Below are 25,530 nucleotides of genomic sequence, written 5' to 3'. Positions count from 1 at the left end.
GTACACGGGGTTGGGTTTCAGCGCTTTGTTCTCCGTGCGGCCCTCAACGTTGATTAAGGCCCGTCAGGCAGGTTAACCGGCAAGTTAGTTTTTCACGCTGGGATCGCGTTCCCCGCCCACCCCACCCGTGCCTGTACAGGTGGGACCCGCCAAGGGCTGGGCAGGTGGGGCACTCGCTCTGCAAAGAGGAGCCTGGAGGGTGCTGCCCTGGGCCTCCCGATTCATTCCTTGATTTTCCCAAGCTGAGCCTGCTCAGAGTGGTGATGATTAACCAGACCCCACATCTGGGAACACAACGCTGGCTTCACTCCCTGCCAACAAGGGGCCGAGAAAGCACCATTTAGTCGCTCTGAAACAGGGAAGGTTTATTTCCACTTTTCGTATCTGCCCGTAGGACCTGCCCGGGGCGCAGGATGGGCGCAGGGTGGGCGCAGGGGGGTCGGGGATCTCGACCTCACGCTGAGCTGCACTCAGAGGCCAAGGCCAGGTGCTGGTCTCTCCTTGTGGATTTACAGGTTCTGAGTTCAGGAAGAGTGTGGGATTGTGTCCTGGAACTTAGGAGGGGGCACTCTGCTGCCCACCGGCCTGCCCCGGCTCCGTCCATGTATCTCTGTGTCCGTGCACTTCTTCACCTCCTAGGTGACAGTGTCAGGGCTGATGAGTAGTGGGCAGCAGACAGCTGGGGTGGCCTGTTCCCCTGGCTTGCCGCCAGGCCAGCTCTGGGCCCGTGGGGTCTCCAGGGCCTCGGGTGCTCCTCGGCCAAGGACACTAGGGACACCGGGCTCTGGCTCCAGAGGCCACACAGTGGGAGGCCGGTCTGTGCACAGCGGGCTGGCTACAAGGGAGGGACACCGGGCCCCCAGCCCCCACCGCCTTCCCCTGTAGCCTGGCAGCTGAGAGCAGAGCTGAAATTTAACTCAGCCCTGAAAGCACAGTTGAGACAGTTTCGCCTAGCTCAGAAAGAGGTAGAATTGCGTCCCTAAAGCACACTGATTTTACAGGGTCTGTGGGACAGACCTGGAAAGGTGAGGTGTGGATCCGGAGTGGGGCAGGTGGTGACGGGGGCACAGGGCAAGAGGCTGACCATGGGCTCCACCCTCTGAGCCTGGACACAGCCACCCGGAGGGTCCGGGCTCCTGTGAAGCCGCCTTCCCATGCAGAGGACAGGCTTCTCACCTGTCCCCCCAGTGCTGGGCCTGTGTCACCGTCAGGCCCTCTGAGAAATGCTGGCTGTTCCTGAGGACAACTCTGGAGAACGAGGTGAACCTTGGCTAGGCAGGTGGACAGGCTTTGTTGTGGTCAGGCAGGTGGCCTGGGGAGAATCAGCATGGGCCCCACACCCCGTCTCTACAGCCTCTGTGGGTGGAAGGTGCCGGAAAACTTGAGGAGCTGCTCTGGCCCGCTCGCCAGGTCCAGGTGTCAGCCGTCACAGAGAAGGGACAAGAGGTTGGATGGGACCCCTCAGACTCCCCAGGGCAGGGGGCCAGGGTTCTCTCAGTTCCACGCAGGGCCCCAGGTGCGGACACAGAGCCGTCCTCTTCCTTGACCCCACTCTGAACTCTGAAGACTGGCCTGGCCCGCACGGGCACGGGGTGGTGGTGGGGGTGCTCATCCTGTGTTCTGTACTTGGGCACAGGCTGGGCGGGGCTACCCCCTTGCTCCCTCCTCCAGGCCCAGCGCTGTCTCAGCCTCGGACCTCACGGCCAGCAGCAGCCAGAAGCCCAGGGCCACGGAGCAGTGGGGCGGGCAGACAGACCCACCTGTGACCTGGCCGGTGAGAGAGGTGGAGGGCCTGGGCCTTGGGGAATTCCCGCCCTGCTTGCTGGGGTGGGGCTGAGGAGGGGCCCCCCGTGCTGTCCTGCCTCAAGAGCCATGGCCCACTCCATCCTTGTCCCAACACCCTTCCGCGCCCTTGACAAGGGCACCAGGGGGCCGGGCTGGAGACAGCCATTGGGGCGGCGTCTGGGAGACAGAGGCTCATTGTCCAGCCTCAGCAGCCCTTCGGGTTTGAGATGCACTCACCTTCACCCGGACCCTGAGGGGGCAGGGCCCGATGTCCAGACCTTTCCCTGGGACCACTCTGTCCTTGCCTCCGGCAGGCAGGACACCCTGTCCCTCCTTGGGGCCACGTCCAGAGTCGATGGCCCCGCCGAGCTGGGCAGGGCTGGCCGGGCAGGAGGTCACCCTGTGGTCCTGGCCTTTAGGGGTTTCCAGGTGCTGCGGCCCAGCGCCACCCCCCCCCCCCAGGCTCCCCTGTGTCTGCCCAGCACTATGGCCTCGGGATGTCCGGGGACTCTCCTGAGCCCCCACCCCTCCGGGTCCCCTTCCCCCCTCCATGCCCTACGAGGACGAACATGGTTCTGCCTCAGGCTGCTGACCACACCCCCCCGTGGGGCGGCCCCCAGACCCAGTTGGGGGCGGCCATCGCCATCTTACTGGGCAGCATTGGATGGTGTCAGGTCTCTAATACTGCCTGGTAATGATGACGGCGGGGCCCTGCACGCAGCGACGGGGCCGCCCTCCCCCAGCCCCAGGCCCCTCCCTTTCCCCACGCAGGCCCCACGCAGGCCCCACGCAGGCCCCAGCTCCCCGACAGACACCCTGAGTCGGCCCACCCACCCAGAGTTCCTCTGTCCCCTCCTGCCAGGTGGGGCTGTGGGGCAGAAAGGTGACCCCTCCCCTGGACCCAGGCATGTCTGAGTGCCCCTTCTTGGCCCCCCAGAGTGAAAGGTGTCCTGCAGCTGCACTGAGCCCCCCCCCCCCCCCCGCCCAGGGATCCTGGATTAGGACGCTCAGGTATCAGGCCCTACCCACAACACCCCAGCAGGTGCTGCCACCACACCCGGCAGGTGTGGGCTGAGCGGGCCACAACAAAGGGCTCTGGAGGGCAAAGGCCCAGCCTGGGCCTCGGGGTGGCCCCGAGACAGCCCCAGGGCAGGCGGGCCACCTTGCAGACTGGCAACATCTCCAGCCTTGGTCCTGGGTCTCGAGCCCCAGGTCTCCTCGCTCCGGAGAAAGCAGGGAGGAGCCCTCGGGCCTCCCTGCCCGGGGATCCTCACCCCTTCCCACCTGGACCCTGCCTGCCCACGGGTGGGCACCAGGTGTCTGTCCCTGTCCTCGGGCCGAGGCGCACCTGGGCCTCTGTGGGCATCTTACCGGACAGTGCTGGATTTCTTGGCTTGACTCTAACACTGTCTGGTAACGATGTTCAAAGGTGACCCACCGCCTGCCTGCCAGGAAGCGGCCCGAGGACACACCGTCCAAAGACGGGCCAAGAGCCCAGAGCTGGCTTAGGGCTGGGCAGACAGCCTGTCTCCGCTGTGCAGCCCGGCGCATCAGGGCAGCCCCCACCTGCAGGTTGGTACCCCTCTGCCGTACCACTGAGCCCAGGCTGGGGACCCCTGGCTCCCTCCCGAGCTGAGTTCTCAGGGTGCTCTGACCCCCGGGGAGAGACCACGAGGATTGGGACATTAGGACCGGAAAAGGGCCACCTGTCATGTCCTGGACACCAACCTCGTCCCGGGGCCCTGGCCCGCACACCCAGCCCCGCCTGCTCTGCCCCTGTATGTTTGCTGCGGCTGAACTCAGGCCTGTCAGCAGAAGTGGAGACTGGGCCCAGTCAGCAGCCGCCTGAGGAAATGCATTTTCTGGCTGGCACAGAGTTGGCAACAGGCAGCCCCCACCTTCCCTTCGCAGCCCCTCCTGTCCACCCTACAGGGTCACCCACCGTGGCTGTCTAGGGCACCATGGCCAGTCCTGTGGGAGCTGGCCCCACCCTTAGAGGCCCCAGTCAAGTGAGGCCAGCCATGGGCGGTGGCCTCTCTCACACCAGGACTCTTACTCTACAAAGGGGAGCTCACTCTCTTGGTCAACCAGGGATGCAGGAAGGACAACGGTGTGTCCAGGTGCCCCGGCCCAAACCCACGGTCGGAGGGCAGTAGACATTCTGTGCTGTTTCCCAACGAGAACAGAGTCTCCCACTCCCCCAACCAGCCCCCACGGTGTCACAGTCGAGAATGGGAACATTGTCTGCCATTGGCGAGGCCGGGATGGCCCTTTGTCTTATCTTTTTGATCTGAAGCCAGGATGCCAGCCTCCGGACCTGCCCAGCTGACTCGCACAGGGGCGGCCCCTCTAGGCCCCGGGAACCCCACCCTGTACTGGGTCCCCAGCCGGCCTCTAGGGAGAGAGGAGGGGTCTGACCCTGGCCTCACCGTTATTCATTAACCAGCCAAGAGCCGTTCAGGGAACTGGGGAGGGTGCCACAGTAAGCATACTCACGTTCAAGTGCAGGGAAACCAGATCATTCGCTCCGTAGCTACACCCACAGGCACACGCACCTGGGGGGCTGCGTGCTGGGGCTGCCTTGGGTCACGGGACTTCTGGGGGTCACTCTGCAGACTCAGGATGGTCGGGGGTATCACTGCTTCCTCAGGGCAGGGCACTGCCATCCTGGAAGTGTTTGTCGCTGACTGGAGGCCTCCTGCACCACAGCCTGCCGATGGGCGTCTTACCAGACACGGTTAGATCTGGGTTCCATTGTCTAATACTGTCTGGTAATGCCGTTCATCCATGGCCTGACCACCGCTGGAGGAGGGGCCCCTGGAGGGACACCGGGTGGAGGGCGAGGCCCGTGGTCCTTTACGGGCCCATTAGTGGCCCTGAGCCAGGCAGTGCACACCTGCCCAGGCCCAGGGCCTTCGTGTCCCCCACAGGGCATGGGCCATGCAGGACTTCCCCAGCCTCCAGACCCCAGACCCAGACCGGGGGAGCCTTCTGACCCCTCAGGGGGTCGAAATGGATACACAGCCATAATGGATTATCGTTGTAATAAAGGGTGAGAGGTGTGGAGGTGGCTGGTTTCTGTGCATCTCGGGTCCACGGGTGGATGGGGCCGTCAAGGTCTGCGAGCAGGCGAGGCAGAAGTCATGCTGTTGGCACTGCCGTGGGGCCAGAAGAACCCCCAGGGGCTGCAGCCAGCTAGCCCCCTGGAGCCCCACCTAGAGCCCTCACCACCCCCCCACCTGTGCCAGGCAGGGGGGTCCTGAGGAGGACGAGACTGAAACAGCCCCAGACCCCCAAACCTCCAACGCAGAGCAGGGAAGGGCACCTGTGGCCAGTAGTGCACCCAGACACCTCCCTGGGCCACACTGTCCCCCACCCCAGGCAGCACGAGGGGCGGGGCGGGGCGGGGAGGTACAAGCTACCTTTGCTTCCCTTTGTGGGCCTACGCTCAGGACCCCACCAGGTCCCCACAGGCCCATCTCGGAGGCTTGGGCAGTCAAGGAGTGGCTTCCAGGTGCCAGACCATCAACATGGGGTTGAATCGGGGCAGGCAGCCCTTAATCTTCAGCTGCTCTCAGGCCCCCACCCTGCTCCCCGCTGCTCCCCTCTGAGAAGCTCGTGGAGATGTCCTCTGTCTAGAGCTATCCCCAAAACCAAACTTCTGGATGCTGATCCCACCCTCAGTCTCACGGCTGCACCCCCCAAAGCCCCTTCTTCCCCCCTGAGAATTCCGAGTAGGTCCTGGGGTCTGCACATTGCTCAAGTGCTCTGCAGGCTGAGTCAGGAAGAGGGGACCTCTGGGGGCTCTGGGGGAGGCCCCCTCCCTGCTCCCTCCTCCTCTCCACCCCCCACTTCCCTCCTTCCATCACCAAGTCTCTCCTGAGCACCTGTGGCCAACTTGCACAGTTCTAGACGCCGGGAGAGGAGGACCGTCCCTGAGAGGGGGTAGCAGGTGCGAGGAGGCTGGGGAGCAGGACACGTCAACTACGAGGGCTGTCAGTGTTGAAGAAGCCAGAGCAATCGAGAAGGTGGTGGTTGGGGGTGGGGGTGGGTAAAGCCGGCCCAGGAAGGCCTCTGGGATCAGATGACCAAGTGGGGACCATGCAGACACCCGCGGGAACCAAGCAGAGGTACCGGAGGCTGCATGGAGTCCGACAGGAGAACTTTGGCCCAGCGTCCAGGCAGCACAGCCTGGCCCCAGACAAGGCACCAACTGCCCACCCACCGCTTGGGCTCTTCCCCACTTTCCCTGGCCCCAGAGGTAGGGCTGGGCCACTGCCTCCTGCCCCCAGCACACCCCCCAGCTCAGAGGCCCCCAGCTGCCCACCTGCCCCCTCGGGGATGGCAAGTTAATGATCCTCCTGCCCTGCTCCGGGCTGCAGAGGCACAGTGACTCGCCCAGCCCCAGGCCATTACCACCGTGGGAAAGGCTGGGGCGGCACCCACACCATCCAGTTTGTCGGGTTATGAGGCAAGGTTTTGCAGTTTGAGCTCTTGTGTCAGTGCAGGCAAGGGGCCACCTTCCCAGAGCCCACAGGGACCCAGGGTGGTGGGCTGGCCCTCCAAGGGGTCTGGGCCCCTGGAAGTAAACGGGGGAGGGGCGCACTGGTTCCTGAGGGAAGACAAGTACGGGGGCTCTGTGCTCAGGCCAAGGGAAAAACCAGGGCCCCACTCCCCCACACCCTCTGCTGCCCCGGCAGGCCCAGGCTGGCGGCCACTAGCCCTAATCACTCAGGTCAAGGGTTTGGCTGCAGGAGCTCTCCACCCTCCAGGCTGACCCACGGCCACCTTGGGGCAGAAAGTCTCAGACCACAGTCCAGCAGGACTGACCCCTGAAAGTCCCCAGTACCAGCACAGGCAGGCGAGGAGCCTGGGAGTGCACCAGCGTCGGCGTGGGGTCAGGGAAGCCTCTCCACAGGGGGGGTTGTCCACAGGACACCCAAAGTAAGGAGCGGTTTAAAGGGTATATTAACCTCCAAGGGCCACGAACTGGGGGGCTTGAAGCAACAGAAATGCACTCCGTCCCAGCTCAGGAGGCCAGAGCTCAGAAATCAAGGTGGGGGCGTGGGGGCACTCCCTCTGGAGCCTCCAGGGGAGGGTCCTTCCTGCCTCCTCCGGCCTCTGGTGGCTCCAGGCATCCCTGGGCTTGTGGCAACCACACCACTCCGGCCTCTGTCCCCCATCTTCACGTGACTTCTCCTGGGTCTCCTCTCTCTGCCTCCCTCTTGTGAGGACGCTGGCCATCGGATTTAGGGCCCACCAGATAATCCAGGAGGATCTCATCTCAAGACCCTCAATCACATCTGCAAATACCCTTTTTCCAAGTAAGGTCACATCTGCAGGTTCTGGGGCTTCGGACATGGACACATTTGGGGGGACACCATCCAGCCCTGCAAGAAGCAAGTGAAGGCACCCTAAGCAGAGACGCCCTTGACCCACACAAGACCCTGGAGGGTGGCGAGGCCACGTGGCTGGACGGTGGACACCACATGAGAGGCCGTGGTAAGCGGAGACGAAACGGAGCACGTAAGACAGGGAACGCGAAAACCTTTACGGGGTCGGGTCTGGGGTTCCGGGCGTGGGTTTGGGGGTCTTCAGAAGGCTCAGGGATGATCACGTGAAGGATGCAAGGCCCGTGTGGGGACTGTGCACATAGGCCCCTGCTCCAGCCACAGCCCCACCCCACCTCCCACCAAAGCCCCCCCTCCACTAGCTCCCCGTGGAGCCTGGCCTCCTGCGCCTCCCACCTGCTTGCCTCTGGGCCACTGGGTGGCTGTTGCCCAGAGACGGTTGCCAGGCCACCACTGTTGTTTCCCCGGCAGAGGGCTTACACCACCTTGTTGGGCAGGTAAGAGGGACAGGCGGGCCACCGGCACAGGTCCTCGCTGAGGGGACCATCCCATGTCCCCTACCCACCTGGCTGCCAAGGACCCTGTGGGTTCTCTCAGTTCTCTCTGTCAGGAGCAGAAGGGACATGAAGGAGGGTGGGGAGAGGGGCGTCCTGGCTGAGATGAGCCCCCTCTGCAGAGGGCCCACCCCCCCAGCACCACAGCGTGAGGGTCACAAACCCCCAGGCCGGGCCAAGAGGAGCCTGTCTCCTGGGGGGGAGTGGGAGTGGCTCCTCAGGACGAGCCCCTTTGCCCAGGACCAGGGCTGCTTCCTTGGGCCAATTCCCCACAGGGCGTCCTCCCAGACAGCCCGCCCCCAGCCGGGAGGCACCAGCCCATCGAACAATGTCAGCACCTCCCGAGCAACCCACGATGACACGTGTGCCTGGGGAGAAGACGCACGGCAGGACACTGACGTCTTCTCGTTTCCTTGAACATTTCCTCCAGGTTCGCCAGGGCCTGCCTTCCATCCTGTACCGGGGTGCCGCTTCCTGCCAGTCTTTTTACCTGACCAGGTAAAAAGTTTATTTCAAAATTTACTCTAAAGTCGAGCTTTCACCTGCCCCGGGCTTCTGCAGGCCGCACACGATGTGGGGGCCATCCTCTGCTGTGGGGGGCTCCCATCCTGTGACTCTTGTGATAAATGCGTTCCGTGAACCTCTTTGAGCATAAAGCTTTGCATCTGTATTTAGAATGACGTCCTTCAGAGACACTCTGACAAGTGCAGGCACTAGAGAGAAGGCTTGCGGGGCCAAGAGGTCTGACATGCACACCTCCCACCCCCACCCGTTACGCCCCTGCCAGCCACAGACGTCACATGTCCCCACCTGCGTGCACACCGGGGGCCTTTTTTTCTTTTTTCTCTCTTAACCTTTGTTCATTTGAATGACAAGAAATGAAGATTCACGGCTTATTTCTTTGTGAAAGTAATAAACACAGGTTTTCCCACCATCAGTAGAGCAACCCTATGAACGCTTTCATAAGCCAAGATGCTGTAAAGCAAAGAGGCATATGGGGAAAAATGTTAGCGCGTCCAGGCCCAAAAAATAACCTTTCTTAGGCTTTTCTGATACCTCAGGGTACATCTTGCTAATGGACGCACAACATAAGTTGAGATAAAGTCCAGATCCTCACAGACACAGCTCAGAGCTCTGGGTCTGTACATGGGGTGCTGAGGGCGGTTCCCAGGAAGGAGCTGGGCGGGCCGGCCAGCTGTCCACTGCCTCTGTAAGGCACACTGCAAAACAAACCGCTGAACGCTATTTTCTCTTTTCGCCTTTGTCCGTAAAGGCAAAGAGCCTCTTCGGACTTCTTTCAGTCAGCAAAAGCAGGTACCAATGTGGGTCCTGCTAAGTTAAAAGTGAAGCGGTATAACTCGAAGTTGCAGAAAGCCAGGGCGGAGGGCGATCCCGCACAGAGTTAGGAAAGCCAGGTGGAGGCGTGGCGGCCGCGCTTGCTTCTGCAGAGTGCGCCCGCGCTGCCAAGCCTCCAGATCCACTGCAGAAGTTCTCCGTCCACTCTGGGCGGTGGGAGGCGCGGCTTGCTCCCTCCGGAGCCGACCACCGGCCCGTTGTGCACTTGCTTCTCTTCCGGCCGTTCTCTAGTCGTGCCCGAATGTCGCCACGTCCTCCTCGCCATTACCGCCGCTAGCCCACGTTGACACGTGTCGTGTGTATAATAAGCCCTCTGTCTTCACAGCAGCCCCATCAGGCTGCTGTCCCTGCCAGCCCACTTTACAGGCGAAGAAAGAGAGGCACAGAGAGATTAGGCGAACTGCTGAGGAACTTCCCTGTGGGGAAATGTCCGGAACTTCTCTGACCACGCTCCTCCAGGGGCCCTGGATGTACCCCCCTCTGACCCGTCTGCCTCTCAGGGCTCCTGGCAGTCCAGTGCCGGGTGCCCCACAGATGCCAGCTTAACTCCATTTTCCTCCCACTCTCATGTTCGTGTCTTCCTGGACAATTTCCTTGCCCTGAGTTTCCAACCCTTCTGTTGCATTTTTATTTCCACGAGCTCTTTCGTGGTCTGGACCCCTTGTTCTGGTGGCATCCAGCCCTCTTTCAGGGGTGACGACTCTCCCGTTCACAACCCAGCACATTCCAGGGGTTGCCTTCCTTCGACTCCCGGTCATCTGTTTCTCCCCACCTCTTCCACTTCCTGTGCGCACGTGCGTGACTGTGCGCGTGGCGCTCTCACTCACACCTGGGGGGCCTCCCTCAGATGCCTGTTGACCCCATGGCCACGCACTCAAGCTGCTGAGGGATGGTATTGGACATGAGTACCTTTGGGGGAGGTGATCCCAGCAGGACTCCTGGGACTCGCTGCTGGTTCTCGGAACACACGGGAGGGGGCTGGGGTGCACGCACCCACACGCTCGCGTTCTCCCTGTTTTCGGGAGGCTTGTATCGCCCCAGCCATGCCGGACCAGGTCCAGCGCCCACACTCAGCACCCTCCAAGGAACCCTCCCATTCTGGGTGGGCCAGGGCTGGGGCAAGGGGCTCTGGGCCATCCACACGTGCTCAGCCCACCCCTCAGCAGAGGTGTGAGGCTCCCCCCAACCCCAGCCCACCTCCCATAACCGTGTTGACAGCTATTCAGTTTGTTCCTCTCCTCTCCTAAGGGGGGGGGACTAAAGTATTTCTTGGGTGACCAGCTGGTGTGTTTGCAGAGTGACTGTCCTCTCTGGATAGTGACCTGCCGACACCTGATTTGTCCTTCTCTGTTCTGCCAACTCCACAGTGTGCTTGCCTCCCCACTGCTTGTCATTTTCAATCCTTTCCAAAGTCTTCACCCCCCAAGCAGTCCCCAAACCGGGACGGACCCATCAAAGAATAGCTAAAATTCCCTGAAATGGCCCCAAGTTGGCCACAAGGGAAAGGGCACTCAAAAGGGGGCGTCGTCTCGGGACAGGGCCCAGAGCAGCCGTGAAGATGCTGCCAGGCACCTCACTGCCCAGTCCCACTTCAGACACACGTGCCACCCTCAGCTCCAAGGGGGCACCCGCTTGGGGCCAGGGTGCCCCTCCAGACCCCCGAAGACCTGACAGCCGGCACCACCGAGGCCAAGCACGGCAATGCCAGACACATGGTCCCTGCAGGGAAAGCCTCGCCTGGAACAAACAGGATGCCGAGATGACCCTGCCTCCACAGGGCACCAGGCCCCACGGTCACCGCAGAGACAGGAGCCAGCCACAAGCAGAGGCCCAAGTCCAGGACCCCGGGAGGCACCCCTCCCTGAGGCTAGGACCGAGGACTGCCCAAAGGTCCCACAGAGGGGTGGGGGTGGTGTCTTCCCAGAGCTGCCCCCGCCCTTGTGCTCCCACACCTGCAGCCCGCAGCCACACCCGCTTCATCTACCATCGGGGACCACCCACTAGGACCCACGTCAGCAGGAAGAGGGGCAAGTGGTCCAGGATTGCAGGGGTCCGGCGGAGCCACACCCGGGTGCCAGGTGAATGCAGCCCTGGGCCTGTCCAGTGCCTCCCCGGGGACAGGCACCCCATCCCCAGGGAAGGCATTCCCATCAGGGGACCACATATAGCCATTCACTGGGAGGGGGGCCAGGAGAAGGCCAGGCACTGGGTGTGGGGTCTGCGCCAGCTGAGCAGGAGAGAGGACAGCAGAGCCGGGGCCGGAACAGGCACAGAGAGGGGACACAGCAGCGCTCCACGGTCTGGAGGCACCACCACGAGGAGCAGCCGTAGCAGGCACTGCCCCTGCCTGGCCCAGAACCCAGCCACTGTCCAGGACATGCCTGGGCCCATCTCCCCTGCCTGACATGGGTCACCCATGACATCATGATACACATTGTGACCCCCACTCTCCTGGGCATGTGCCTGCACCACGTCTCCCCCCAGCTGCAGCCTCACAGCCTAGCTCTCCCCTGCACGGAGCCCCCAGCCTGTTGGTAAGCAGGGACCCTGCCCTCTCCAAGGCCGGCCCTGGCTGGTGATGACTCTCCCCTCTTGCCCAAGATAGGCTCAGGCCCACTGGTCAGGACTGAGATGGGCCCAGGCGGCCGGGGGTACTGCCCAGGGGCTACTAGAAATGGGCAGGATGGCCAGATTCACCGTGGGCACCTCCCCCAGCCACCCCCTCGGACCCCGCCCTGTTCATAGGCTGGGCCCACAAAAGACCGATGGGGAGCAGCCAAGAGGAGCAGCCCCTGCACCGGCCAAGCCAGTCGGGCCAAGATGCAGGTGGGCTTGGGGCAGGGGCAGGGCCAGGGGACGGGAGCCCTCCAGCCAGGCCAGAGCCTCTGACACCCCGCCCCCACCCCCCCCACACCCCCCCCCCGCCACCTGCCCGTAGACCTCCTGGACGCTGCTGACACCGCCAGGCCTCAGGCCTCTCTCCTGGAGAGGCACCTGCCAGAGGGGGAGAGGCAGCTGCACGGCAGTGGGCAAGGGCCCTACTTCTACATCGGAGGCACCAACGGGGCCTCCATGTGAGTGGGGGCCTCAGGCTGGGCCCTGCTCCACTGCCCTCAGGGCCCCACGTCCCCTCCGCTGGCGCACCTGCCCACCCCCAGGCTCCCAAGGCCCCCGCGGCCACCGCTGCCCCTGTGCCTCCACAGAATCAGCTCCTACTGCAAGGGCAAGGGCTGGCAGCGCATTGAGGACAGCCGGCGGGAGGACTACAAGCTGAAGTGGTGCGAGGTCAAGTGCAGAGACAGCTACTACAGCTTCCGGGAAGGTAGCAGGGGAGGGGCCGCGGGATCTGGCACAGCCTGCAAGAGCCCCCTGGGCCAGAGCTGGGGGCCGGGCAGTGCCATTGCCCTCCACCCGGGGAGGTGGTGGCCACAGGGGCGGGGGGAGGCTGTGGTGGCCCCGCAGCCCCGCATGCCAGCCGGGCCTCCACCCGCCAGGCGAACAGCTGCTCTACCAGCTCCCCAACAACAAGCTCCTCACCACCAAGATTGGGCTGCTCAGTGCCCTGAGGGAGTACTCGAGGGTCGTGAGCAGGACCCACAAGACATCACCGTGTGCCCAGGCCAAGTAAGCCCGCCCCGGCCCTCTGGGACCCACCACCAACTCACTGCACACCCACGTGTCCTCCCCCGCCACACCCCAGTCCCGCGAACCCACCGTCGCCCTCTGCTCAGCGGCACCACCATCCATCGGACGGACGTGCCAGCCGCTGGTCCTGAACACCCTCCATGGGACCAGCCCACTCCCAGTTCTGTCTGTTCACCTACATCCATGCACCCCCAAATACCTGCCACCCACTCCATCTGCCCACCCCCCGGACCAGGCAGCGATCTGTGCACACACCCACCGTGGTCCACCCACCCTAATGCGTACCCCAGAACCTCCCACACCACTGCCACCTGCTCCCCTCCCCCCACCCACCACACAGCCCTGCCTGAGCCGCTGTGGGTCTTCATCCGACTACCGTCCGCTCATCTGCCTGCCCATCCAACCAGCCGTGCACCACCCGCCTCCCCCCTCCGCCCTCCACCAGGCAGGCAGCCCCCCCCCACTTACCTGGCCATCCGTGACCTCACCTTACATCTACGTGTCCAGCCGTCCACCTCCATCCTACCCAGTTCTGTCAACAAATCTAATCGATCGCCTCCAAGCATCTGTCTACCCACCGGACCACCTGCCCATCCACCCACCTACTTCCATCCAAAATCCATTTACCCAACCACCCACCTATCCACACCCACGCCTCCTCACCTCTCCAGACACCCATCCATCCATTCTCCACACACTACCGAGTGGCCGCTCAGCCCAGGCCCTGTGTCTCCCTGGGGTACAGATCCAGAAAGGACACAACCTCCGCCCTTGAGGAGCTCACGTGGACCAGCCCAGGATGCTTTGGGCCACAGAGGTAGCAGCATTCAGCCCAGCTGGGAGGAGCCATTCTGCCCTAAATTGAAGGACGGCCTGGCGGTTACAGGGCACCCCAAGCCAGGGGAAGAGGTCTGGACTGGGCCGGGGTGCTCAGGGACCCATGCAGACCATTCACTGCGTGCTGGGCACTGTCCTAGCCTGGGGACACAGCTCTGAACTGTCCACTCACAATGCCTGAGGGGGCGCGGGGAACAGCAAGGAGGTGGGAGAGGGGCCAGGATGTGAGTGAGGCAGACCAGCCCGTAGAGAAGCCAGGTGTGCAATGACCCTGAAAAGAGTGCTCCTGGCAGAGGCAACCAGCCTTCCAGTGGACCTGTCCCTCCAGCTGCTCCCAGGTCAGACCCCTAGGAAGGCTGGCTTTTCTAGGCTGGCTAGTCTAAGGCGAGGGAACAGCCTTCCCTGTGTCTTCCCCACCCCCCCTGCTCCGCCAGAGTCCTGAAAATGGAAGAATTTTTCCCAGAGACCTACCGTCTGGACATCAGGGACGAGAGAGAGGCTTTCTTCACTCTCTTTGATGGTGAGAGGTCACTGGACGCCAGGCCCGCTCTGGGCAGAGAGGTTCAGGAACGGACCAAGGACCTGGCTCCACTAGGGCAGGGTCAGGCCTTGCGGAGTCGTGGCGGGGGCGTGGTCATGGAGAAGGGTGGAGCCAGGTAGGCGTGGTCTGGGCTGAGGCTGAAGCGATGGGTCAAGGTGAAGGGTCAACGCCGGACCTTGTGGAGGCGGAGCCTGGTAGGGGGCAGGACCATGGCCGGGAGGGCGGTTGGGGCCGTGGCTGGGCGTGGTCAGAACGGGGCGGGGCCAGCCAGGAGCTCAGGTGGCTCTTCCCACAGAAAATCAGACGTGGATCTGCAAGCCCACGGCCTCCAACCAGGGCAAAGGCATCTTCCTGCTCAGGAACCAGGAGGAAGTCGCCGCCCTGCAAGTCAAGACCCAGAGCATCGAGGACGACCCCATCTACCGCAAGATGCCGTTCCGGGCGCCTCAGGCGCGGGTCGTGCAGAGGTGTTGGGCAAGGGCACCACAAAGGGCATCGGTCAGGGTGGCGCTGACCCTGGGCCCCGCCGGTGCCTGGGAGCGCGGGCTTGTAAATGGAAAGCTGCGGTGCCCCCAGCTGGGCCTCTGTGTGGCCAGCAGAAGTGGGGGTGTCACATCTCGTCGGGGTTGATAGAGATCCCCTCACACACACACACACACACACAGGCTCCTGGACACGGGGCAGGGCAGAGAGGTCTCGGGCAGTTTGCTCCTGCAGGAAGGCCAGCCTCTGTTCTGTCCCCAGCCCAGCCAGCCGCGGCCTGCAGGCTGCAGCCAGAGGGACCACCCCTCCCCAGCTCCCTGGGCCCCTGGGCAGGGTCTTGACTCACAGCCTCACACGGAGAGGTGGATGGGTGGCAATGTGGCCTCACAAAGGTCCCTCTGGACCTCCACATCCACCAGGGTGGCTGCTGCCACAACTACGTTCTCCTGCCCCTTGGGCACCCCAGATCATGCAGTGGTCTGAGATTTAAGGGCCAGACCCTCCCTCCCAGTTCCCTGACTTGTTCAGGCTCAGAAATGTCCCCTTAACGATGGACACTCACTCAGCCAGAAGAGAGGGCCCACAGATCACACCTGGGACAAGTGGTGCTGAGGAACTGGTCTGGGGGGCCAAGGGGACACAGGATAGGCCAGCCATGTGCTCAGCCCCCATGTGTCCCCCAGGTACATCCAGAACCCACTGCTACTGGATGGGAAGAAGTTTGACGTGCGTTCCTACCTGCTCATCGCCTGTGCCACGCCGTACATGGTCTTCTTTGGTCACGGCTATGCCCGCCTCACTCTCAGCCTTTATGACCCCCATTCCAGCGACCTCAGTGGCCACTTGACCAACCAGGTAAGGGCACCCCACAGATGAGGGCCCTCTCTGCAGCTTTGGGACAAGATCACTGCTTGGGACACAGAGGAGAGTTCAGCTATAGGCGGAAGCTCAGACCCAAGGTGGCAGGGGCCCGGAGGTGGCCCAGGCCTGGTGGTGATCCCGGGCTGCCCTGCTCGCAGTCAGCACCACCTCTCACCTTCAGCCAGGGAAGGGCATCCTGGTGAAATGACTGATGACTGAGAGCCCTGCACCCCTGACCCCCAGCTTGGTTCCCTCTAGGTGCGGATGGGGTGTGGGTAGGGGTAGGAAATGAGGTCTCTGAGGACTTCCGTGGAGAGATCCTGTAGGCAGAGGTCTCTACGGAAGGATCTTCATGAGAGGATCTAGGTGGGGGCCTTCCATGAGGATCTGTGGGAGACTTGACGGTTGAGAGGGTCTCATGGAAGAAAGTGCTAGGGAGGGTCTCAGCAGGCAGTGTCACCGCAGGGTGTCCTGGGGTGGCCAGGACCTCTGTGGACTCACTGGGTAGCTGGGTTAGCGTGAGGCTCTCTTTAGGGGCCTTCAGCAGGGGCAGGGCCTCTGGGTGTTCTGGAGTGGTGGGCTCCAGATGCTGCACTGCCCCCCAGTTCATGCAGAAGAAGAGCCCCCTGTACATGCTGCTCAAGGAGGACACGGTATGGAGCATGGACCACCTCAACCGCTACATCAACGACAAATTCCGGAAGACCAAGGGACTCCCTAGGGACTGGGTCTTTACTACCTTTACGGTCCGTGTGCTTCTTCCCGGTGCCAGCCTGTGGGGAGGGGGTAAGGGTCAAGACCCCTCATGGTACATGAGGGGTAGGTGCTGGGCACAAGGTGCTCAGAAGTCCCTGAGGGCATGCACCTGCGTGGAAGTGTGCCTCACGTGTGTCTATGTGTGTGCTGCGGGTGTGGAGGCTGGCCACTCGGAGGGGCTCCAGCTTCTCTCTGTCTCTTTCTCTTTCTCTTTCTCTCACTGTCGACAATTCACATGACATGAAGTTCACCATTTTAAAGTGTGCAGTTCAGTGGTTTTTAGCATATTCACAAAGTTGTGCAGTTATCACCACCTAATTCCTCAAAAAGAAACCCCATACCCACTGTCAGACTCTCATCACCTCCCTCCAGTCCCTGGCACCCACTCATCTACTTTTGTCCCTATGGGTTTCCCTGTTCTGGACATTTCATAATAATGGAATCATACAATATTCCTTTCTGTGACTCAACGCTATTTCATGGTAGGGACATACAATTTGCTTTGGTAAACATTTGCCACCTGATGGACATTTGGGCTGTTTCCACTTTCTGTCTATTTCGAGTAACGCTGCTGTAAATATTCATGTGCAAGTTTATGCATGAACATATTTTCAGTTCTCTTGGGTATATATCTAGGAATGCTATCGTGAGGTCACATGGTAACTTATGTTTCACTTTCTGAGGAACTACCAAACTGTTTTCCACAGTGGCTGCGATATTTCACATTCCCACCAGCAATACATAAAGGTTCCAATTTCTCCACATCCTTACCAACACCTGTTATTTTTTCTTTTTCTTTTTCTTTTTCTTTCTTGGTCATCCAGTGGGTGTGAAGTGGGGTCTCATTGTGGTTTTGATTGATGTTGAGCATCTTTTCGTATGCTTATTGGCCATTTGCAGGTCTGCTTTAGAAAAATTTCTATTCAGATCATTTGTCCATTCTTCTTTGTTAGGCTATAAGAGCTTTTTATATATTCTGGATACTAGACCCCTATCAAATATGTGATTCGCAAATATTTCTCCTGTTCTTGTCTTTTCACTTTATTGATAATGTCCTTTTTCTTGCACAAAATTTTAGATTTTGATGAAGTCCAATTTGTCTATTTTTTTCTTTTTTTTTTTTAATGTTTATTTATTTTTGAGAGAGAGGGAGACACAGAATCTGAAGCAGGCTCCAGGCTCTGAGCTGTTAGCACAAAGCCCGACATGGGGCTCGAACTCACAAACCATGAGCTCATGACCTGAGCTGAAGTCGGACACTTAACAGACTGAGCCACCCAGGTGCCCCTAATTTGTTTATTTTTAATTTGGTTATTCATGCCTTTGATGTCATATATAAGAATTCATTGCCAAATCCAAAGTCACAAAGATTTGTACCTGTGTGTTTTCTTCTAAAAGTTTTATCATTTAGCTCTCAGGTAGGTCACTGCTCCATTTTGAATTAACTTTTGTATGGTGTGAGGTAGGGGTCTAACTTTATTCTTTCGTGTGTGGATATCCAGCTTTCCCAGCACCACTGGTCAAAGAGACCATCCTTGGCACATTGTTGAAAATCAGTTGATCAGATATGTATGGGTTTATTTCTATTCAATTCTATTCCATTGGTGGGTGTGTCTATCCTGATGCTGGTGCCACACTGTTTTGATGGCTGCCACTTCATTCATTCTATGAATGTGTTGCAATACACTACCTGGTTTTCATTTGTAGAAACACTCTTGCATTCCTGGCATAAATCACACCCAGACATGGTATATTATCCTTTAAATACGCTGCTGGATTTAGTTCACTAGTACTTCATTGAGTATTTTTGTGTCTACACACATAGGCAATACTGGTCTGTAGCACTCTCTTGTATGTTTGTCTGGTTTCAGATGTATTTCTTTGTCTTCTATTTTTGGAGAGCTTGTGAAGGATTAGTGTAAATTCTTTAAATGTCTGAATAACTCACCAGTGAAGTCACCTGGTCCCGGGCTTTTCTTTGTGGAAAGGTTTTTTATGACCAACTCAACTTTTACTTGTTATAGGTTATTCATATTTTCTGATTCTTACTGCATCAAGCTTGTTAGTTTGTCTTTCTAAGAGCTGGTCCATTTCTTTCAAGTTATCTAATTTGCTTGGAATACAATTGTTCATAGTGTTCTACAAACAATTATAATCCTTTTTATAATCATTTTCATCTCTGTGTAAGGTCTTTCTTTCTTGATTTTAGTAATTTGAGTCTTCTCTCCATTTTCTTGGCCAGTCTAAGAGTTTATCAATTTGGTCCATCTTTTTAATGAACCAGCTTTGAGGTTCATTTATTTTTTTCTGCTGTTTTCTATTCTCTCTTCCATTTATAGTCACTCTGATCTTTATTTCCTTCCTTCTGCTTTTTTTAAAATGTTTATTTGTTTGAGAGAGAGAGAGAGAGAGAGAGAGAGAGAAACAGCATGAGTGGGGGAGGGTCAGAAAGAGAGGGAGACACAGAACCTGAAGCAAGCTCCAGGCTCTGGGTTGTCAATACAGAGCCTGACACGGGGCTCGAACCCATGAACTGTGAGATCATGACCTGAGCTGAAGTTGGACACTTAACCGACTGAGCCACCCAGGTGCTCCTCCTTCTGCTTGTTTTGGATTTTTATCTTCTTTTTCTAGTTTATCAAGGTTGAAGAGATCTCAATCTTAAGGCTGACTTGAGATCTTTCTTCTGGTTTTATATAGGTGTTTACAGCCATAAATTTCCCTCTGAGCACTGATTTTACTGAATTTCATATAATTTTGTATGTTCTTTTTTCATTTCATCTGTTACTAAAGAGTGTGTTGTTTAATTTCCACATATTTGTGAATTTTCCAATTTTCTTTCTCTTGTTGGTTTTTAATTTCATTCCATTGTTGTCAGAGAACATACTTTTATGATTTGAATCCTTTAATAATTCCTGGAACTTGCTTTATGTCCTAACATACTGTCTACCCTGGAGAGTGCTCCATGTGCACTTGAGAAGAATGTACATTCTGCTGTTGTGGATAGAGTATTCTACAGACGTCTCCGACAGGGTTACTTGGTTTGTAGTGTTGTTCAAGTCTTCCATCTACTTGTTCTTCTATCTAAATGTTCTATCCATCATTGAAAGTGGGGTATTCCAGTCTCCAACTATTATTATTGAATCGTCTGTTTTGCCCTTCAATTCTGTTTTTGCTTCATGTATGTTGAGGCTCTGTTGCTAGGTGTATGTATGTTTATAACTATTACATCTTCTTGTTCTATCATTATACAGTGTCCTTTCCTTTCTCTGGTATCAATTTTTGTCTTAAAATCTATTTTCTCTGATATCAGTATAGCCATGTCAGCTCTCTGATACTGTTTGCATGATATATCTCTTTCCATCCTTTCACTTTCAGCCTGTGTCTCTGAATCTAAAGTGAGTGTCTTCTAAACAGTATATCAAGGGTTTTTTAATACATTCTGCCAATCTCTCTAGTTTAATTGGAAAGTTTAATCCATTTACATTTGATATAATCACTGATAAGGTAGGATTTACATCTTATATTTTTATATTTATTTTTTATATGTCATATCTTTTTTGCTTCTCAATTCCTCCATTACTGACTCATTTAGCGCTAAATACATATTTCCTAGTGTACAATTTCTAGTGTCATTTCTTTTACTATATATTTTTGAATTATCTTCTTTGTTGTTTCCCTGAAGATTAATATTAACATCTTAATTTATAACAATTTCGTTTGGATTAATACCAAGCTAATTTCAATAGTATTAAAAAAAAAAAACCCTATTGTTCCTACATAGTTCTTTACATCCCTTGATGCTGTTATTCTCACAAATTACAGCTCTATATCTAGCAAAACTATTCTTCAAAAACAAGATTTTAAAAACCAGAAGTTATCACTAGTAGAACTGCCCTATGGTCCTTCAGGCTGAAATGAAAGGACTCTAGACAGTAGCTTGACTTCACAAGAAATAAAGAGCACTCTCATAAAGGTAACTACATAGTTAAATGTAAAAGGCCATATTAATGTATTTTTTGGTAATTATTTTTTTTCTCTTATTTAAAAAACAACTAAATAAAGCAGTAATTCTAAATCTGTGTTGATGGGCACACATTAGCATTTGCATGTGTCATCCCACTGCCTTCTGGAATCCATGGTTTCTGATGAGAAGTTGGCTGTCAATCCTATTAAGCACCCTTGTGACTCATCACTTTTCTCTTGATTTCGATATTCTCTTTTTGTCTTTAGAAAGTTTGCTTATGGTACGGAGGGAGGATCTCTGAGTTTATCCGAACTGGAGCTCACTGACCTGCTTGAGTGCGTAGACTTTTTTTTAAATCAAATTTGGGAAGTTTTTTTACCATTATTTCTTCAACTATTTTTCCTGCCTCATATTCCCTTCTCCTTCTGGGACTCCCATTATGTGTGTTGGCTTGATGGTGTCCCACAAGTCTCTGTAGCTTTTTTTTTTCATTCCCTTTTTTCTGTTTCTTGGACTAAATGATCTCAACTGACCTATCTTCAACCAACTCAAATCTACTGTTAAGCCCCTCTAGTGAATTTCATTTTTCAGTTACTATACTTTTAAACTCCCAAATCTCTGTATGTTTCCTTTTATAATTTCTGTCTCTTCACTGATATGCTCTATTTGGTAAGTCATCATTCTCATATTTTCTTTTAGTTCTTTCCAAGTGAGGTCTTTTGGTGGGGAGGGGGAAGCAGCAGAGAGATCACAACAAACAGCTACAATTCTTGCAAGTCAGGTCCATTCTGCTACCTCCGTACTGAGAATGCAGACTTTTTTCAAGGCTAGCACTGAGCTGGGAAGTAGAGGATAAAACCAGGTCAAGTTAAAATGCTACAAAGCTTGCTGTTCTTACCAAGATTCAAGATTTTTCTTTCTTGTGCAGTCCTCAGGTTGCTTCAAGCCTTTGGTTAATTTCCAGAGCTCTTAAAAAGTTGATTCTGATGATTTTCTTTGCCAGGTTTTTTGTTTGTTTGTTTGTTTGTTTGTTTGTTTGTTTGTTTTTTGTTTGTTGTGGTTTTTTTTGGTGGCTTCTATGGAGTGGCTTATTTTCAGATGTCCTTCCTCTGCCATTTTTGCTGATATCCTCCTTGCCTCTCTTGAACCCACTCCAGTGAGGCTTCTTCTCTAGTGTGTCACTGAAATACTCATTGAAGTCAGCAGTGACCTCCTTGTTGCCAAACCCAGGGATCAATTCCCAGTCCTTTTCTTCTCTCATCTGTCAGCCAGTTTGGACACAACTGCTCACCCCCTGGTGCTCTACCCCTATGGTTTCCAGGACTTCACCTGCTCCCTCTTGGCCCCTTGTGCTGCTCCCCTGCACCCCATCCTAACTATTGCTCTCTTGAGGTCCAGAGCCCTGCTTTTTATCTGCACCCATTGGGATGAAGTCTCCTAGCTCCACAATTAAACATCTGGCCCTGGTCCTTCTCCTGAGCCGTAGATCCCAGGGCCTGTCCCACCCATCAGCAAGCTCCTAAATACTTCAGACTCCATGGTCCTCCTCTTCTCAACTGATGGGGACTCCATCCTTCCAGAATCTCAGACCAAACCCTTAGGGATAACTATTTCCACAGCTCATAACCCATTCATCAACCAATCAAGTTAGCTCCACCTCAAAATATGTTCAGAATCCAACCCACCACCTCTACCTGCCCAAGCCACCCGAATTATTCCAACAACTTCCTCATGGCCTCTCCATTTCTCTCAGCATAGCAGCCAGTAGATCCTATTAGGTCATGAATCAGTTGTGCCCCACCTTCCAACAGCTCTGATTCCAGCATGAAAGGTAACGTCTTCCCATGCCCCTACAATGTGACCGGCACCACTCGGGACTCATTTCCTGCTCTCCCCCCGCCCCCCAGCTTGCTCCAACCACAGCAGTCTCTCTGTCCCCCCAACACCTCAGGCTCCCACTTACAGCTGTTCTTACCGCAAATTCCCCATGCTGTACCCCCAGACCCTGTGCTCAGTCCGCTCACTATCTCCTCAATGAGGCCCAACACACCATACCCCTTTTTACAGCCATCCCCCCAGAACCCCCGATCCCTAACGCTGTTTCATTTTCTTCATCAGCACTTATTGCTTGATGTGCTGCACAAAATATACAGTGATTCATGTGACACATTTGCCTCCTGTCGCCATTACTGTGAGTGATCTGCCCAAAGCTGTCCTCAGTCTTGAACCCCCATACCTGCCATGCGAGAGGAGCTCCACATGTTTGCTGAAGGAGTAAACTAAGAGTGAATGAGTTTCTAGCTGTGAGTCTGTGACTCCGTATGCAAGTGTGGGCAGTGTGGCTGTGCAGGAAGGACACCTGGTGGAAGCACAGGTGAGGGCACAGACGGGAATGCAGGTGAGGGGTGTCTGTGGTCCCAGGCCTGGGAGATGTAAGCACGGGCGACATCCGGTCACCGCCTCCCTGCCCCCATCCACAGAAGCGGATGCAGCAGATCATGGCTCACTGCTTCCAGGCTGTCAAGTCCAAGCTCCAATGCAAGCTGGGCTACTTCGACCTCATTGGCTGTGACTTCTTGATCGACGAAAACTTCAAGGTACTGCCGCGGTTTCCCAGGGTGAATGGGACTTGGTAGGCAGGTGGAAGGAGGCAGGGGCTGTCTGTGTACACCCTGACCACCCAGGCAAGCCGGTGGGGTGGAGTCTACAGTCAGACTCCCCCACCCGCTGCCAAGATCCTGAAGTGGGGCAGCCCTCAAGGCCAGACCCTCAGACCCTCAGAGTCTTAGCTCCTTGGAAAATAGGAGGAGTGAGGCCACAGAAAAGAAGTGACGGGCCAGGATCACAAGACTAAAGGGGACCAGGGCTTCAGCCTCCTGTTGGCCAAGCGTTGGTGGGGAGGGACGCTAACCAGGGGTGCCTGCAGGTGTGGCTGCTGGAGATGAACTCCAACCCCGCCCTGCACACCAACTGTGAAGTCCTGAAGGAGGTGATCCCGGGCGTGGTCACGGAAACCCTGGGTGAGGCCCCCGCGCAGCCCGCAGAGCCCTCGAACCGGCTCCTCGCGGCTTGCCCCGCCTCGGATGCGCCACCCCACCCGCCCCCCAAATTCAGAAGCCCGCGCCCAGCTCTCGAACCTCCGGAGGGCCTGCGTGGAAACCTCACGCCCCACAGAAAAAAGGCGTCCGCGCCGAGCCTCCCGACACACCTCATCCCCGCCTGGGTCCCGTCCCTCACCACCCACCCCCTCCCCCCGCGCCGGCACGACCTCAGCCCTGCCACCGCGAGGTCGGGGACCCTGAGCCCGCGCCCCTCTCCCCTGTCTCCCCCAGACCTGGCGCTCGAGACCTTCCAGAAGAGCCTGCGCGGCCAGAAGATGCTGCCTCTGCTGTCCCAGCGCCACTTCGTGCTCCTGCACGACGGCGAGGCCGACCTCTGGCCGCGCCCCGGGGGCTCCCGAGGCGCCCTGCGCCCGCCGCCCCCGCTCCGCGCCGCCCCGCGGCCAGGCGCGCGCACGCCCGCACCACCCCGGGGACCCGGCGGCGCGCACGCGCGGCCCCGACCCCCGGGCCGCGGCCCCGACGGCAGCACCCAGAGCCGGGAGCCCGGGGCCGAGCGGCCGCGAGAGGGAGCGGGGGGCCCGGCGCGGGAGCCGTCCCCCGGGCTGGCGGAGGAGGAGCGCAAGAACGCGGGCCATCGCGGCTCCTAGCGGGCGGGCCAGCGGCGCCCTCTGGGACCTATAAAGGCTACTTTGTTACCAACGGCCCGTGCTGCGGGTCAGGTGGCCCCAGGCCTCCCCGACGCTCGCCCCCCAAGGCGCTCTCATGGGGGCTTCTCTGCCGCATTTCTGGGCCCTGTGCTTGGAGGCCGAGGGTGGAGGGATGCGGGGGTGTTGTCCTACTGGAAGGGGGATGAGCTCCCCACAGCCTCCTGCTCTGCCCTGGGGGCGGGGGGGGGGGGGGGGCTGCCTCTGTCACGGGGAAGTCCGCAGGTCCAGGGCTCCTCCACATCACCCTGTGTCCCTCACAGACCAGGACTTTCCCGAAGTCCCACAACCCGCATGAGCCCTACTGCCTGGCTCTGTGATCGCCAGGAAAGGATCCGGATCCCCAAGCAAAGGAGGGCTTGCTCAAAGCCGAGATCGTTCCACAGAGGCGGCCCCAAGGGGGCCTGCCCAGGCACAGCTCCTTTCTGGGCCAAGAAGGTACCCGGGCTCTGCCCTCTCCACCACCTCCACGGGCCCTAACTTCCCTGCAGGCCTGGAGCTGCAGAGGCCCAGAGGACAAGGTCGTGGGGGAGGGGGCACAGCCATGGCAGGACAGCCCTGAAGGACGTGCTGAGCCGGCACTGGCCCTACCCCGGCCAGTCCATGAATGGCCTCAGGTGTTCCCCTTCCCCATGGACCCAGACCTCAGGTTGGGGGCGGGAGGGCGGGGGGGGGGGGGGGGTATTCAGGGCCTCTGATGTGTCCAAGCCCCCTACGACCACCGAGTGTCCAGGTCCAGCCATAATCCCGTCTCCACCCCCGTCCCCAGCCACTCGCACCCTCTCCAGTCCAGATCTCAGGGTCGGGGCAGCCCCACCCCGGCTTGCACACCTCCTCGCTGCTCCCTCTCACGCACCCTGCCCTCACCTCTCCATGGTTACCACCAAGTCCCAAAGGCCCTCCTCCTGACCCGCGGGGTCAGGGACTGCTGGAACCCATTCTCGCCTCTGCATTGGCGTGCTGGTGGGACCTGGGGTCAACCGGGGTCTGCGGGCCAGCCTCCGCTCCCTCCCGAGGAGGGCGCGTCCATTCCCAGGGAAGGGAAGCTGCAGAACCACTAGAGGGCGCTGTGCACCGCTGTGTCTCAGGCCAGGGAGCTGACAAAAGCCAGCCCGGTCTGGCCAGTCACAGCCCACCCACCGCACCCCTGCTCTCCCAATGCACCCTGCCGCACCCCCTCATCTTGCTGCTGTGCCCTGGATTACAGGGTCCCCAGACAAAAGTCAAGAAGCACACACTTGTCCCCATGTGCCTGGGGTCCAGGAACCCTAACTCCCCCTCCCAGCTTGTCTGATGGTCACGCTGTGAGGGGCCAAGCTCAGCCTACTGCCTGCTGTGGCCCCAAGGCCGGGAGGCCAGAAAACCTGCCTCTGTGTGGGGGTGGGAGTGCAGTGGCCTCCTGGGTGCGCTGAGTACACCCAGGTCTTTGGGGTCAGGGCCATGTCCCCTGCTAGCCTCCAGGCCACTACACGGCACAGCCATGTCACTGCAGAGTCCCTTCCTGATACCCCCTGGGGCCTCTGTACCTCATGTCCCAGCTCACAGGCCTCTCCCACCCCTTCCTTGCATGAATGGCATCCGCCCTGCAAGCCCACAGGTCCTCTGCCCCCCACATCGTGCCGTGGTTC

General features: G+C 57.8%; 1 protein-coding gene and 1 long non-coding RNA gene across 12 annotated transcripts; one reads left to right on the top strand and one right to left on the bottom strand.

Annotated features, from left to right (window-relative positions):
- The first annotated feature begins 1,670 nt into the window (after window positions 1-1,670).
- TTLL10 (tubulin tyrosine ligase like 10) lies at window positions 1,671-23,900 on the top strand. 11 transcript variants are annotated; one of them, XM_053899123.1, is made up of 15 exons: window positions 1,671-1,774; window positions 7,128-7,633; window positions 8,121-11,124; window positions 11,792-11,872; window positions 11,985-12,120; window positions 12,250-12,368; window positions 12,541-12,670; window positions 13,437-13,508; window positions 13,963-14,048; window positions 14,365-14,536; window positions 15,236-15,407; window positions 16,019-16,159; window positions 22,617-22,733; window positions 23,063-23,156; window positions 23,469-23,900. In XM_053899123.1, the coding sequence occupies exons 3-15, from the start codon at window positions 10,605-10,607 to the stop codon at window positions 23,843-23,845; spliced, it is 2,217 nt and encodes a 738-aa protein (XP_053755098.1). In that variant the 5' UTR covers window positions 1,671-1,774; window positions 7,128-7,633; window positions 8,121-10,604; the 3' UTR covers window positions 23,846-23,900. The 11 variants fall into 11 exon arrangements, with proteins under 11 accessions (XP_053755098.1, XP_053755103.1, XP_053755105.1 ...); XM_053899128.1 differs by lacking the exon at window positions 1,671-1,774 and having other exon boundaries at window positions 5,471-7,287; window positions 8,121-8,188; window positions 10,824-11,124; XM_053899130.1 differs by lacking the exon at window positions 1,671-1,774 and having other exon boundaries at window positions 5,471-7,287; window positions 8,121-8,188; window positions 10,772-11,124.
- LOC128775924 (uncharacterized) lies at window positions 8,069-14,370 on the bottom strand. The gene is made up of 3 exons (XR_008420915.1): window positions 14,000-14,370; window positions 13,355-13,547; window positions 8,069-8,180 (listed from the first exon to the last, which is right to left on the bottom strand). It is a non-coding gene; the product is annotated as an uncharacterized LOC128775924 (long non-coding RNA).
- Window positions 23,901-25,530: the final 1,630 nt, after the last annotated feature.

The sequence above is a fragment of the Panthera pardus genome, unplaced genomic scaffold, assembly GCF_024362965.1.
Source record: "Panthera pardus isolate Hobbes unplaced genomic scaffold, ASM2436296v1 HiC_scaffold_11, whole genome shotgun sequence".
Taxonomy (NCBI): domain Eukaryota; kingdom Metazoa; phylum Chordata; class Mammalia; order Carnivora; family Felidae; genus Panthera; species Panthera pardus.
The sequence above is the reverse complement of the archived record's forward strand: the minus strand, read 5'-3'. Positions and strand labels throughout refer to the sequence as shown.

Excerpts from the sequence above, each read along its gene's own strand:
- TTLL10 (XM_053899121.1), top strand. The coding sequence starts at position 8,019 with ATGTCAGCACCTCCCGAGCAACCCACGATGACACGTGTGCCTGGGGAG. Across the intron at positions 12,121-12,249 it reads GGCACCAACGGGGCCTCCAT|AATCAGCTCCTACTGCAAGG; the intron begins GTGAGTGGGGGC and ends GTGCCTCCACAG. Across the intron at positions 14,049-14,364 it reads TTTCTTCACTCTCTTTGATG|AAAATCAGACGTGGATCTGC; the intron begins GTGAGAGGTCAC and ends CTCTTCCCACAG.